Source organism: Sus scrofa, chromosome 10, assembly GCF_000003025.6.
Source record: "Sus scrofa isolate TJ Tabasco breed Duroc chromosome 10, Sscrofa11.1, whole genome shotgun sequence".
Classification (NCBI taxonomy): Eukaryota; Metazoa; Chordata; class Mammalia; order Artiodactyla; family Suidae; genus Sus; species Sus scrofa.
In genome coordinates this window covers 41,448,897-41,464,794 of record NC_010452.4, presented here as the reverse complement: position 1 = coordinate 41,464,794, position 15,898 = coordinate 41,448,897, and the positions used below count along the sequence as shown (strand labels likewise).

At 47.7% G+C, this 15,898-nt stretch overlaps 1 protein-coding gene across 46 annotated transcripts in view; it reads right to left on the bottom strand.

Annotated features, from left to right (window-relative positions):
- The window catches only part of SVIL (supervillin), a 286,393-nt gene continuing 272,539 nt past the window's right edge, over positions 2,045-15,898 (bottom strand). For 32 of the 46 annotated variants that reach the window (XM_021064788.1, XM_021064756.1, XM_021064759.1 and 29 more), the window contains 7 exons: positions 15,338-15,545; positions 13,597-13,730; positions 9,757-9,912; positions 8,130-8,273; positions 6,396-6,520; positions 3,169-3,324; positions 2,045-3,073 (listed from right to left, as the gene is read on the bottom strand). In XM_021064788.1, the coding sequence (XP_020920447.1) occupies positions 2,987-3,073; positions 3,169-3,324; positions 6,396-6,520; positions 8,130-8,273; positions 9,757-9,912; positions 13,597-13,730; positions 15,338-15,545 (1,010 nt within the window). In that variant the 3' untranslated portion in view covers positions 2,045-2,986. The remainder of the gene's footprint in view (positions 3,074-3,168; positions 3,325-6,395; positions 6,521-8,129; positions 8,274-9,756; positions 9,913-13,596; positions 13,731-15,337; positions 15,546-15,898) is intronic. The other 14 variants (XM_021064779.1, XM_021064780.1, XM_021064777.1 and 11 more) reach the window with 4 other exon arrangements.

Sequence of the window (15,898 nt, the reverse complement as noted above, 5' to 3'; positions counted from 1 at the left end):
TTAACCCACTGAGCAAGGCCACGGATCGAACATGCATCCTCATGGTTACTAGTCAGATCTGTTTCCACTGAGCCACGATGGGAACTCCCCTTCTTTGTAGGTTTGATTTGCATTTCTCTAATAATTTGCGATGTCGGGGCTGACCCTCTCTTGTCTATCACATCTACAGCTGGCTCTTCACTGGACGGTCTTCTCGTAGCCCCACTTTCTGTGCGATAAGGATCCAGGGGCTTTCTTTGGTCTGTCACAATGCAGGCAGCCCGCCTCTCTCTCTGACACGTACCAGTTGCCCCATTGGCTCTGAGTCCTTCTCTGCATACTACTCATGAGACATATAGTCTGAACCCCTACCCCTCTCTCTGCTGTCCTTCTACCTGTTCTCTCTGGATGGCTCTACTTGCTTGTGTTGACTTGTCAAGTCTAGGTGGGGGTCTATGTTTAGCTCACTTGCGTACCTGTGTCCACTACCAGGACTGGAACACTGATACCAGTGGGGACCTAGCCCTCTCCGCCAAGCGTCAATCCTGTGAGGTGGGCAGTTACAGTGTCGCCTAGGAATAGTATGGACTCTCTTATTTAAGAAGAGGAGATCGAGATGAGGTTTGGCGACTGCCTGATGTCACACAGTCATCCTGTGGTGGGACCAGGAAGAGGTACAGACCCCTACCCTAGTGCAGCCCTGGGGGTGGGGGGCATGTGAGTCAGTGACAGAGTTTAAGGAAAATGGGCCATTATGTGATTTATATGTGAACTTAGATGGAAAGGGGTGATGGGGTAACAACTCATAGCCAGGTCTATGGTCTTTGTTCCAAATTATAGATTTGGGGTTTATTTTTTAATTGAAGTGTAGCGGATTTCCAATGTTGTTTCCACTTTGGAATGGATACGCAATGAGATCCTGCTTTATAGCACTGGGAACTATATCTAGTCACTTATGATGGAGCATGATATTGTGAGAAAAAAGAACGTATATATATATATGTATGTGTGACTGGGTCCCCTTGCTGTACAGTAGAAAATTGACAGGACACTGTAAACCAGCTATGATGGAAAAAAAAAAATCATTTAAAAAGCCCCCAATGTTGTGTTTCCAGGGTACAGCAAAGGGATTCATTTATACATATACATATATATATATATACACATATATGTATGTATGTGTATATATATATATATATATATAGCTTTTTTTTTCATGGCCACACTTGCAGCATATGGAAGTTCCTAGGTTGGGGACTGGATCCAAGCTGTAGCTGTGACCTATCCCACAGTTGCAGCAATGCTGGATCCTTTATCCCACTGCACTGGGCTAGGGATGGATCCCGTATCTCCAACAGAGACCTAAGCTGCTGCAGTCAGATTTTTAGCCCACTGTACTACAGTGGGAACTCCATAGATATAGCTATTCTTTTTCAGGTTCTTTTTCTTTGGATTTTAGGTTTTAAGAACATAAGCGCTGGTGAGGAGTTTTAAAAGTTTTCTAGGGAGTTCCTGTCGTGGCTCAGTGGTTAGTGAACCTGATTAGCATCCATGAGGACAAGGGTTTGATCCCTGGCCTTGCTCTGTGGGTCAGGGATCTGACGTTGCCATGAGCTGTAGTGTAGGTCGCAGACGCTGCTCGGATCCTGCGTGGCGGCAGTGTAGGCTGGCGGCTACAGGTCTGACTGGACCCCTGGCCTGGGACCCTTCATATACTGCAGGTGTGGCCCTAAAAAGACAAACAAGTTTTCTAAAATACCTTCTACAGTCAATATTTTTAAAAAGGCACTGTGATCTTGAATTTGAGATACAGGCATAGTTGAAGGTAAAGAACGTCTGTTGAATGATGACTTGCAGAAATATGTCTTCAACAAAGTACTGAGAACTCATTTTCTGGGTCGACACTCTATTGATTTAGGCTGATGACCTTGTATAACATCCTGCCCTGAGTTAAAGGAAAAGTTACAGCAGTTACTACTGAAGGGTGAACTATGGGTCCCGAGTTACCATTTATAAAGGAAACATCTTTCTGAAAGGCACGCAATGAGAACCAGTCAATCCACTGTCGTGTTTATTCTGAAGCTTTTATTTTGGAGTCCTCCAGCGCCAAATGACATGTTTCATGTGTACAACAGGTATGAGAAATTGAGGTTTGTTTTTTTTTTTTTAATTTCTACTATTTTAGAGTAAAATGGTAATGTTTCAAACCATCGTCAAAAAATGCAGAGCCAACTTTTCTGTATAGAAACTGTACATAAAACAAGGCACTATACATTTGGGGCAGGGCACAGTAAGGAAGCAAGGTGGCCTCACACAGGGTCTTGTGAGCCTGTGTCAGGACATGTAAATTCTTTGTTCACCTTAGCACCGCAAGTAGTACTCAGAACGAGTCAGGCTTAATGCGAAGGAGATGCTTCTGAACACATGTGAAAGTCCACCTCGGTGGCAGAACTAACTCCATAGAAGCAACTCCAGCTACCTTTTACTATTCTTTTGACACCAAAAAAAAAAAAAAAAATCTTAAAAGTGAATGAATACATATTGCTTCGTTAAATACATATTTGATTTATACGGTGTTTATATAAATATATATATATTTTAGAATCCACAAACTATCAAAATAACACTTTATAAAGAGAACCGCTTCCAAAAAAAAAACCAAAAAAAAAAAAAAAAAATGAGGCAACGCTTCCCTGGAGCAGGAGGGCAGGGTCACGGCCACAGCCAAGGACCTGCTGCTTAAGTGCACAGAGGGACTCGGGTACCGTAGGAACATCGCCTGATGAATCGTGGAAAACAGTGGATCCAAAGAGTTCTCAGAAACATTTACAAAATACACAACTCCCAAACAAGCAGGAGAGCTGGTCACTTCATATTTTGAAGATGTGGACGAAAAAAAAAAAAATATTTTTTTAAAAGACTAACCCCTCCCTCCCCAGCTCTGCAAAACATCCTGGCCCAGTGGGACGGAACGTGACCATGGGGTTCCGCCAGCATCTCTCGTCACTCAGAACAGACCTTTTGCTTTCTTCAGGTTCACCTGCTTCCAGGCGGGCAGTGCATTGTATTCCTCTCGGGTCATGTCTAGTGCAAACTGCGAGCGAAAGAAATGCCCAGTGGCTGTGTGAGGGACCCTCTGACCAGCCAGGCGGGAGGCTCAACCACCCTCCCGCCCGAAGAGGCACTTACCTCAAAGTCTTCATCCGTGAGATAAATCTCCAGCTTCAGAGGATCAACCCCTTCGGGCAGTGGCCTGGCCAGAAGGTCAGCCAGGGGGTAGATGGTCTTACAGAGCTTGGCCAGGACATCCTCCACCAGGGTGATCTGGTTAGAAACTTCCGTGTCCTGGAGGAGAGGAGGGGGCAAAGAGCGGACCACATCTCATCATGCACCTGCAAACACGCTATCCCGGCCTGGAGAATCCCCCTCTCCCCCCCGACTTTTGGTGCCCACCCTCGCCCCGGATAGACCAGGAAAAAAAGTTCAGGGAATATCACCCAAGTGAATTATCCAGAAGGTGATTAAATATGAAGCTGAAACACCAGAAGCCTCCAAATAATGGACTTTGTTTATGGGTATTTGTTTATTTTTTTCTTTTTAGGACCACACCAGCTGCATATGGAAGTTCCTGGGCTAGGGGCTGAATTGGAGCTGCAGCTGCTGGCCTACATCACAGCCACAGCAACGCTGGATCCTTAACCCACTGAGCGAGACCAGGGATTGAAGCTGCATCCTCATGGATACTAGTCAGGTTCTTAACCTGCTACGCCACAACAGGAAGTCCTGTTTACAGGTACTTAAAAACAACCTTAAAAGGAATCACCATCTCTAGCATCCCCTTAAATACCATTTTTTTTTTTTTAATTTATGGCTGCACCCACGGCATATGGAAGTTCCTGGGCCAGGGATTGAATCTGAGCCACAGAAGCTACCCAAAGCTGTGGCAACACCAGATCCTCTAACCCACTGCACCGGGTTGAGGATAAAAACCCACACCTCCACAGCAACCTGGCTGCTGCACTTGGATTCTTAACCCACGGTGTCATGGCAGGAACGCCCCCCATCTTTTAATCCTCAGTAGAAAAAGAAGGTAAGAAAATGCATCTAGGAGTTCCCGTCATGGCTCAGCAGTATTGAATCCAACTAGTATCCACCAGGATGTGAGTTTGATCTCTGGCTTCGCTCAGTGGGTTAAGGATCCGGTGTTGCAGTGAGCTGTGGTGTAGGTCACAGACACGGCTCAGATCTGGCGTTGCTGTGGCTGTGGTGTAGGCTGGCGGCTACAACTCCAATGTGACCCCTAGCCTGGGAGCCTCCATTAAAAAAAAAGAAAGAGAGAGAGAGGGAGAGAGAGAGAGAAACCATCTAGAATAGGCTGGGCCTTGCCTTTTTTTTTTCCCAACCACTGTCTGCATTTCATCTGAGCAGGTTATTCCTAGTAAATGATCTTCCTCCGTTAAACTTGGGACCCCCCCAGTGGGCTGCTTCCCTGGGGGCGGGGGGGCGCAGTGGGGGGTTGGGAACGATGCTGTGAGAAGAGGCAGGTGGCTGAGGTCTGCACCTGACCTGAGGCCGTGTGTCTATCCCGCAGCTCCTCTGCCAGTGAAATGGAGGTGAGACCACGGATTTTAATGGACTACTGGGAAAATTCCAGGGGGAAATACGGAGCATTCAGAGCAGTGCCTGGCACAGAGTGGCTCCTAGTGAACTGTCATCACAGCCTGCCAGCTCCCTGGCCCACAGCCCTCAGGCTGCACAGGACAACCCAGAGCCCATCACCAGCTAAGGGAACGTGAGACGGAGCTGGAGACAGGTCCTTGAACTTGGACCATGCTCTCCGTCCCTAGAGCTCTGAGGTCTCCCAGGTGACACAGTCATCGTAGACAGAGCCCCCTGGCTGTGCCTGTTGGCTCCCAGGCTGCCTGAGCCCTGACCTGTGAAGGTCACCCTTGGGGCTCCAGAGAGAGGTCAGGATCGGCAGCCGAGACTAAACAGACCCTCTCTGCGGTCAAGCAGCAGGGCGCTTTGCCTGTTTCAAAGGACTCAGGCCTCCTATCAAATACCCGTGTCCGCCCCCCCCGCCCCGTCATCTAAATGCAACAAACATATTTCTCACCACCTGCCCCCCACCTCCGGAATGGCTATGGTGAACAATGTTCAAAACTCATAAATTAAGACATTCTATGTAGCTGTCATAAGCATCCTCTCTTCTGTGCAGTTGGAAAGGATACCATTCTGGCAAAGAGGTTATAATACCTTATCAGGAGGGGCTCATGCCCCGAGTTATCTGAGCAGGTTAACTCATCATGGGCTTGTTTTGTGTCTCCTCAGATCCAGTGTTAACATCTGGGACATGAGGCCATTTGTGGTGCTTTATACGGACTTTGAAAAGCAGTGGATTTTTAGCTGACAGAGGAAGGGACAGGTGCGCTTTTTTTAAATATTAAATTTTGTTTTATTTTTCATCTTTTTAGAGCCACACTCACGGCATATGGAGGTTCCCCAGGCTAGGGGTTGGAGCTGTAGCCACCGGCCTACACCACAGCCACAGAAATGCAGGATTCGATCTGCATCTGTGACCTACGCCACAGCTCACAGCAATGCCAGATCCTTAACCCACTGAGTGAGGCCAGGGATTGAACCTGCGTCCTGATGGGTGCCAGTCAGATTCATTTCTGCTGAGCCACGAAGGGAACTCCCTTTTATTAAATTTTTTAAGGGGTTGAACTGGAGCTTCAGCTGAGACCTATGCCACAGTTACACTGGATCTTTAACCCACTGAGCGAAGCCAGGGATCAAACTTCATCCTCATGGACACCATGTCGGGTTCTTAACCCACTGAGCCACCACAGGAACTCTGAGGCGGCTGCTTTAATTTATACATCATCTCCAAAATAATTAAATTCACCTTTGCTTGGAGTTCCCATCATGGCTCAGCAGAAACAAATCTGACTAGGAACCAAGAGGTTGCAGGTTTGATCCCTGGCCTCACTCAGTGGGTTAAGGATCTGGTGTTGCCGTGAGCTGTGGTGTAGGTCACAGACACAGCTTGGATCTGGCGTGGCTGTGGCTGTGGTGTAGGCTGGCGGCTACAGCTCCAATTAAACCGCTAGCCTGGGAACCTCCATATGCCACGGGTGCGGCCCTGTAAAGACTATAGACAAAAAAAAAAAAATTCTCCTTTGCTTTTAAGTTTTTGTACCTGAGCACCAAAAAAATGGAGAAAATGACCCACACAGTTCCACTGATTTCTCCTCCAGCATTTCCTCTTCCTAAATCGATTCTACCCAGAGGCGTCAACGTGTTGGGAAGGAGACCACGCGCCCTCACATGAGAACCACTGACCGCTGCTTCCCGGGGTGGAGCTGCCCTACAACCAGAAAGGCGGGGCGCCACCTCGCCGGGGAAGGGCTCACCATTTCCGTGATTTCTGCGATGTCTTCTCTGTGCTCCCAGCTGGGAAACATGTTGGTGAAGGTCAGGGGTTCTAGACCAGCGTGGATGAGGTAAGACTTGGGGGGCGGCTTCTTGATGTTTTTTCCTGCGGGTCACACAAAATGCAGATGTCAGCAGACCCCGCCTGGGCCCCAAGACCCGTCTTTCTCTGATTTCCCCTGAGATCTTTGCATTGCTGGACTTTAGGCTTTAAATTGAACTTATGAGTGATTCATGGATGTGTACACACAATGTTAATTTTATGCATACATTTGCATGTGACTACATGTAACAGTGCCTGGACTGGATCTGACTCTAAAGTTCCTGAACTTAACAAAACACTTCCAGTCCCTGGTCCGGAGCTAAGAAAGCTTCTCTCCCAGTGGCTTCTGGGGTGGGACATTTCTCTCCTCCCAGATTTACCTGTGAAGTAATCCTTAGATTTCCTAACACAGCGCTGAGTTCAGTGGGAATGAAACAGCTGATGGGAGCATTTTATTATTATTTAAAATTTTTTAAGGGCCACACCCGTGGCATATGGAGGTTCCCAGGCTAGGGGTCGAATCAGAGCTGCAGCTGCCTGGCCTACGCCACAGGCACAGCAATGTGGGATCCAAGCCTCATCTGTGGCCTACATCACAGCTCACGGAAATGCCAGATCCTTAACCCACTGAGTGAGGCCAGGGATCGAACCTGCATCCTCATGGATACTAGTTGGACTCATTTCTGCTGCACCACAATGGGAACTCCTGATGGTAGTATTTTAGAAGCCACTTTATAGAGCTTAAACATTTGGTGGGAAGTTTAATAAGTTGTCATGAAAGAGCTTTGCAAGAGAAAATCAACTGTCCTTATTCAGTGACACTAATCCTTGAAATCTTAAAAATTCAGGTAAACTAATCACTGCCATCTTCATGGTATGTACAGGACTATAAATTTCAGGTGGCTGGTAGAACTGACAACACGAATTGACTCCAGATCTTTCTACTTCTTTGTATTTTCAAATTTTTATTTATTTTTGGCTGTGCCCGCGGGCATGCAGAAGTTCCTGGGCCAGGGATCAATCATTCTTTTTAGATATAATACTAAAAACCATAAGGAATGACAGAAGGGTTGACCCTGGCCTTCCAGCCCATTTGGGGGAGCCTGTTACTCTCTGATGGGGTGAAGCTGCGTGAGGACAGTGCATGGATGGAGCTTGCATGTCCCACAGCACAATTAATCCTGTGTGCAGAAGGCTTTTCACTAGGCTGGGCAACCCACAACACCACTGCTAACCTCGAGGGTGACAAGTTGGCCAGTCTCATAATATAAAAGAGAAAAATGATATGCACTGGTTTGCTATGGGGGAGGGGCAATGTGGGGCATGTGATTAAGAGGAATAAACTGTCGGGAACAAAATAAGCTACAAGGATATACAGTACAACAGAGGGAATATGGCTAATATTTGTTATAGCCTTTAAAACTATGAATCACAGTTGTACACCTGTAACTTATGTAATATTATATACATCAATTCTATTTCAATTTTAAAAAAGAAAAATGAAAGCTCCTTCATGCTGCAGCTAATTTCAAAATGAAAGAGCCTCAGAAAGTTAAAGGGAACAGCAAGGTTTCATGGCTGTCGGCAGCAAGAAAGAATGCCCGGACTGGGACTTGAACCCAGTCTACAGCCAGCCTGCGGGTCAGGCCAGCCGGTGCCTCAGCAGCCTCACCTCGGCAGTACTGCAGCACCGTCTCCATGGCGCTCTTCCGGTCGGAAGCCCAGCGGATGCGGGCGGAGCCGGTGATCTTGTTCTCGATGGGCCACCAGCCTTGCCAGAGGTACACCTCGTGGTGATTGTCCACGAGGAAAAGTGCTGCGAAGGCAGAGCAGACCAGACCATCGGGGACCCCTCCCCAAGCCTGACGGATGCCCCCTCCCACCCTGGTCAGTGGGAGAATCCCTTGGGCAGGTAAACTCAGGGACAAAGAGAGGGTCTCTGTGATGTCTCGGCCCTTTGAAGGTTAAGTGGGGAAGCACCTCTAGGCAGAGACAGCGTTGATGATGTGGGTCCCTCCCCCTTACCCTCGCCCCACCCCCTGGCTGCTCTTCTGGGTCCTGGCAGGTGCCAAGAATGGGACAGATAACATGCATGCCTCCCAAGGGGTTGTCAGCACCACGGCTCCCCAAAGAGTAGATGAAACACAGAAGGACACCACGCATGTCATCAATTCTCATGTCCCTTGTAGGGCTTATCTGCAGGTGATTTAAGTCTTTGGCTCTTTTAGAAACAGGCCTTAAAGACCAAGTGTTGCCCCCTTTTTCTCTTCAGCAAACCATCAGCCTGACTCCCAGTCCTCCTGGCCTGAGTCCCTCCCTGGCCCACCTCTCAGGATCCTGCGATAACCACATGCCTGAAAAGCCCCCTGGAGGCTGGTAACCCAAGCTGATCCTTAGGACGAAGGAGGTGAGGAGCAGCCCCTTTCAAGACACTCGCTAGACTTTGCCAGTATGATGTGTGCACCAGTCAGGCTTTGAAGGTGGGGACTGAGGCTGCCAGTGTCTGAGAGTGTCCTGGCTGCCACTCTAGACTCTGATGTGAGAGCAGAGATGCTATGAGGCCAGGGCAGCTGATCTCAGTCCAGCATCTTTACAGCCCGGTCTCTGCTGACTGTGACTGTCCCAACCACAACACCAGCACAGAGGTTCTGTCTTGAGGGGCCGGTCAAGTGGAAACAGCCCGGATTTGGGATAAGAAGACAGGCAAGAGCCTTGGTCCTGCTGTGCGGCCTCGTACGGTAGGCACTGCTCTCTCACTCACTCTGTAGACACTCCCAGGCCTCTGTTCCTTGGACTCTTGCTTTCCCAGGGCTCCCCTGTAGCTGGGGGCAGCCACAGGGCAGAGTTCTGGCTGGGGGGGATGTAGACTGAAGTCTGCGGGGGGCTTCTGGGATGATAAAAGGGAGAGTCACGGCCATGGCCATCAATGCCCTTCTTCCTGCTCTTATGTTTTGAATAGAATCATGATGGCTGGAGCAGGGGCAGCCATCTGGAGACCATGAAGCAGCAAGATGGAGGGAAAGCTGAGAAAACAGCAGAGACTCAGATCTGACACAGTTGTACTCAAGCTATTCTTAACTGATGAATTTGGGTGAGTTGACTCACTGAGGGTCATTTTTATATGCTGTATGGAACTGATGTCAGTTTCCTTAAGGGGAGGTGTGAGGATTAAATAATATAAGAAAGTGCACTTGGCAAATACAAACTGCTTAATGAATTACTTGATTTGCAAGTAAAAGGCTTTTTGGAAGGCGTGCCATCTGCTGGCTCAGCACCACTACCCCCTCTGCGGGCCATACCTGGCTGGGGGGCGCTGTACAGGTCTTCCTGCAAGAAGGGCATGGAATTGACCACAGAGGGGTCTCGGGCAGGGTACATGAACTCCGTGGCTGAGAAATCACCAGAAGAGCTGCTGAGGATGAACAGGCGGGGTGTGAAGTTAAAATTTCCAGGATCTTTGAAAGAAAAGAGAACAAAAGCTAAAGACAAAATATGCACCAAAGCCAATTCAAGGTGAATTTAGAGAATTAATGTACAACATGAAAGAAACCATAAAACATGAGCATAAAAAGAGGTAAGATTTATCTCAACTTGGAGGTGGGGAAGGCCTTTTTAATCATAACTGCAAAAGAAGTAATTCAAGGAGAAGAGATTTATGCATTGAACAACATACAGTTGAAAAATTTCGTTGCAGAAAAGGCACCCCAGCCAAACAAAAGGAAATGGCAAGTGACAAAATGGGTGCTATTAACATTCTTATTATAAGGAAACAATAAATGTCTAAACAAATGTGCTAAAGGCACAAATATTCACCTAAACAGACATACAAATGGCTATGAAATACACAGAGAAAACATTTAACTGTTATAACAGTAAGTTATAACAGTGTTTAGACAGCAATTTCTACCGCCACTGTTGGCAAAGAGGAAGAAATAATCAGAAGGCTATGATTATGCTCTGAAATGTACACGTTTGTATATTGCTGGGGAGAATGGAAGTTGAAGCCAATGACCTTTTATAACCTCAGCACAGGAGTTCCATGTCTAGGAAGTTACCCTGACTAGAAATGAATGCAGATGATGCTGAAAATTATTCGCTGTGTATTACTGTTTTAATAGAGAAGAACTGCAAACGACTCAGCTCTCCAATTACAGGACACAGGTTAAGGCGAGAGTGGCATATATTACAAAATACTTCATGAGATATCCTGCAGCCATTAAAAGTCTAAATATTAACACAGGGTTTGGGAAATTATTCATAATAAATTAGAGGGAAAAAGCGGGTTAAAACAGTGTGTACAATGAATGCTATCCAAAGTTGTTAGTTTTTTTGTGCCAAACCCATCCAAATTTTAACTAATTAAAATACATTTAAATAAACACATGCACTTATATACATAAATATAAATATATTTTAATGTGTGTATTGAAACATGCATTATTTAAATAAAGTAGTATGTGTAAATTGTTTATATATTTAAATAAATATACATATTGGAGTTCCGGTCGTGGCACAGCAGAAACGAATTTGACTAATATCCATGAGGATGCAGGTTTGATCCCTGGCCTCACTCAGAAGATTAAGGATCCAGCATTGCCGTGAGCTGTGGTGTAGGTTGCAACACGTGGCTTGGATCTGGTGTGACTGTGGCTGTGGTGTAGGCCAGCGGCTACGGTTCTTATTCGACTCCTAGCCTGGGAACATCCATATGCTGCAGGTGCAGCCCTAAAAAGCATTAAACAAAGAAATGTTACTTCTGGTTCACATCTTTGTGAGATGCGATCATAGGAACTTATTTTATTTCTTCTTTGTGCTTTCAAACATTTCCATCATCAATATGCGTTACAATATTCCGTCATCAATATGCATTACAATTGACCCTTGAACAATACAGATTTGAACTGCACGGGTCCACTTACACATGGAGATACTTCAACAAATATATTGGAATTTTTTAGAGATTTGTGACAATTTGAAAAAACTCATAGATGAACTGCGTAGCCTAGAAGAATTGGGAAAATTTAGGTATGTCATGAATGCATCAAATATAATGTAGATATTAATCTATCCTAATAGACATAAGGTGAATGATATTTAGTCTAAAGTTAATAATATGTTTTCTTACTCCTTGATAACTTGGTTTTCAAATAATTACATTCCTTTATAGTATGGCTCTCTTGTAACTGGAGAAACTGCATATCAGTCTATCATCATGGATAAGTAATTTTTTTAAAAAAATGTAACTGTTTTGAAGTTCCCTGGTGGCACATCAAGTTAAGGATCCACCATTTGTCACTGTAGCAGCTCAGGTCACTTCTATGGCTTGGGGTTAAATCCCTGGCCTGGGAAACCGTGTTTTGGGTACTGCATTAGGAATATGACTGTAAAACTGCCTGCCATAAAAACTGGTAAATATTCATTCATTAGTATACAGGCTGGGCTGCTGTGAAGCACTTGTATCAGTGACACTAGGCAACCATAAAGCAATCACGTTGCTGTTTCTTCCTTATCAATGCATGAATCATTATGCCTGTTAAAAAAAAATATGAATTTCGGAGTTCCCGTCATGGGTCAGTGGACAACGAACCCAACTAGGACCCATGAGGTTGTGGGTTTGATCCCTGGCCTTGCTCAGTGGTTTAAGGATCCAGCATTGCTGTGGCTGTGGTGTAGGCCAGCAGCTACAGCTCTGATTCAACTCCTAGCCTAGGAACCTCCATGTGCTGAGGGTGTGGCCCTAAAAAAAATAAAATAAATAAAAAATTTTGAGGGGGAGTTAAGTTATATGTGGATTTTCAGTTCTGTGGGGGGATTGACCCCTGACCTCCACGTTGTTCAAGGGTCAACATGCCTGTGGCATGTGAAAGTTCCCAGGCCAGGGATCGAACCCATGCCACAGCAGCTGCACTGACAATGCCAGATCCTTAACCTGCTAAGCTGGCTAGGGAACTCCTCTACTCTCTTTTAAAAACCTATGTTGGAGTTCCCATTGTGGCTCGGCAGAAATGAATCTGACTGGTATCCATGAGGACGTGGGTTCAATCCCTGGCCTGGCTCAGTGGGTTAAGGATCTGGCATTGCCGTGAGCTGTGGTGCAGGTTGCAGACATGGCTCAGATCTGGCATTGCTGTGGCTCTGTGTAGGCTGGCAGTTATAGCTCTGATTCGACTCCTACCCTGGGAACCTCCATATGCCACGGGTACGGCCCTGAAAAGACCAAAAAAAAAAAACAAAAAACAAAAAACAAAAAAACAACCCATGTAAAAGTTTGTGAAAACTGAGAGGCAGTATAAAGGAGTGGTTCTGAGGATGCTCTGTGTTGTCCAACCTGCAGCAAGCTGGTTGGCCTCCCCAGGCCTCCGTTTCCCACTGGTGTAAAGAACAGCGTGTGTTGGGTTGTGGGCACTAAATGAGTTAATGTATAGCAAGTGTTTAGACAGTGTCTAACATCCAAAACTGTATTATTGGTTTTTCTCATGTTATTCTGTATTTAAGTTGATCTGTATTTTGTGATTTAAAGACAAGACCTACTTTCTAATTTAAACCCCACTATATCCCTGCACCCTGAATGACTGGCCAAACCAAAAGCATCTTGTTCCAGAGGTTCACTCTGTGCTCCTCTCGCCTTCCTAACCAAGAAGGTCATTCCTCCACCTCCAAGGCTTTGTGTAAGTGCTGTGTCTTCCATGGAGCCCTGTGTGATTTCCCCTGGAAGTCATCTTTTTTTCCTTTTCTTTTTAGGGCTCACCTGTGACATATGGAAGTTCCCGAGCTAGGGGTTGAGTTCAAGCTGCAGCTACCAGCCACAGCCACACAGGATCTTAAACCCACTAAACAAGGGCAGGGATCGAACCCGCATTCTCATGGGTGCTAGTCGGGTTCGTAACCCACTGAGCCACAATGGGAACTCCCATCTTTTTTCTTTTTAACTCTCCACCTCTTTCCCCTGGACCTCATTTCTGACATAGCAAGTTTCCCTTTAGCATCATGATTAGTCAGACACACTATTTAGCCTCCTTGTTGGGTTGCTGGCCCAGGAAGACCTGCCTGGGAGCCATTCGCCCTGTGCTGTGCGGAGCACGTGCGTGTATATAGGTACCGGGTGAACCTGCAGGCAGAGGCTCCGGGCTGGGGGTTACCTTGAAGCATGCAGTCGTAGGCTTTCCGGTCTCTCCGCCCCAACGCGTCCCAGAACCCCAAGGGCTCTGACCCTTCGTCACATTCGTGAATTGTCACTTTGCTGCTACTGTGCAGCCCTGCCTCTAGGGGACATCTGTAAGGAGAGAGAGAGAGCACGGGAGTTTTCGTGAGGCCGGGAAGTGTCGGCAGCACAAAATCATTCAAGACTGAATCTGGAGATGGGTTCACCTCTCTTCTGCTTTCCAGCTAAAACACTTCTTGAAATGAAGGGAAATATGCTTTGCAGCATAGTTGAGAGTGATTACGTGTGGCTGGGGGTTGCCCTTAGAAACGTATGATGACAAAGAGACATGATGAAAATGATATACGTTTTATATGTAACATACGTGTTTTCCATTCCTCATCCCGAGCTGGGTGGGTCCCGTACCAGAGCCCTGTCCCTAAGCCTGTGCGTGGCACCAGGCTGGGGTCCAGCATGTTTTGGCTGAAGGAGGGAGTGTGTGACTCGTCATGCTTTTCCCCCATGGTCCAGGGAAGAACTGCAGGGACCATGAGCACCCTGGGAGACCTGCCAAACCTTGCTCCTCATCCCTGCCAGCTCCCTGCGCCTCACAATGACATTTCAAGACGAAACATCTTCCTTCACAGCTGTCTGCCTGCTGGAAGGGTTGTCAGCACAGTCCTGGGGACATGCCATGCCACACCATCCGTCGTGGTGCCCAGAGAGTGGATTTTAAACCATTGCACCAGGTGGGAAGTGGCCCTGGGACACCCTTCATTTCTACTGTACAGGTGTCACCAAGGTCCTCCCAGGTGGGCTGAAGAACTGCTGGGCATCCGCTGACGCCTGGGGGATGGGGCACTGGGGTTCCTTGAAAGCCTGCAATGCCGTTCTTCACAGGCTACAGAGAGCGCAGAGGCAGCAAAAGCCCACCTGGACAGGTGGCGGGTGGCTCAGCTTCTCCTTGGCTCCTTACCCCTGGCTTGCCCAGAGTCACAGGGCGCAGTATCTGGGTAGTGGGCACTTGGGGGAGCCTGCCCGGGAGACGACAGAGACCTAGCACCTGGTTTGCTTGCCCAAGAGCCCTCGTGGGGGCTCCTGTAATGCCTCAGGTGGGGACACTGTTTTCCTCTAAGGAAGAGGCACTGAACAGACACAGTGGGTGATTTCCAGACTCTCTGTAACTAAATGCTCTTAAACTTTCCACTGCTCTGACCAAACCAACTCTGATCCCCTAAGTGATATCTGAAATTTGCTCAATGTTTATTTTTGACCACACCCACCACATGGTGAAGTGCGGAAGTTCTGGGGCTGGGGGTCGAACCCACATCACAGCAGTGACCCGAGCCGCAGCAGAGACCATGCTGGATCCTAAACCTGTAGGGCCAAGGCATGTAGAAATTTGCTCTTTAAATAGCAAAGGACTCCAGGCTGACAATTCAAAAGCCAAATCCCATCTCCAAGGAAGCTGCTTCACGTCAGCTACTTTTTACTGAGGTAGGTAAATCCTCAGGAAGTGGGGGAACCCTCACAGGGGAGATCTGGGCTGGATGCGTGTCACATGCACTTGTACCATCAGCCCCCCGCGGCCCCCCACCCCCCGACTTCGTTGGCAACGCGCCTCCCACCCCGCCCCCCCATCACCGTGAGTCACTCTAGGCACACAGGACGGCCAAGGGGACCTTGGGATCCTTCCACCCAGCCTGCAACGAGGCAACCCTCAGGCACGCAGCACTCACTGTTCCTTGATTTTATTTGCCGCAGTCCTTCCGACCTCCTTTGTGTGGGCCTGGGCTTTGCATCCGTGCCACAGGTAGATGAGGGCTTTATGGACGTTGAGGACAACCATGGATGTCCTGGACCTCAGGCTGCTGCAGTGACAGGCCACCTCCAGCAAGTTGCCCTCAATGGGCACCTCTCCACGCACACAGTACAACCTCCACTCGCCTGCAGGGGGCACCAGAGGCACAGTTAGGCCTCAGCTGCAGAGGAGGAGGGGCAGAGTGGAGGGGGAGGGACCCAGTGCAGGGGGGAGGAGCCCCGCAGAGGGGGAGGGGTGGGGGCAGCCGAAGGTCCCTCCTCCTTCCTGTGACAGGAGGTGCAGGTGGAGGTGAGGCAGACACTTGGCCTTAGGTCCAAAAAGCAAGTCTTTTTCGAGTTAGAAGCAGGTCACCAACAGTTCACGATGCAGAAATACCATTTTTAAAAAATGTATAAATACCCAGGTAGGTCATAACAGACATACTTTAAAAGGCTCTAAGTGTATGATTTTTGGGGGGAAAGGCATGGGGGGCAATGCT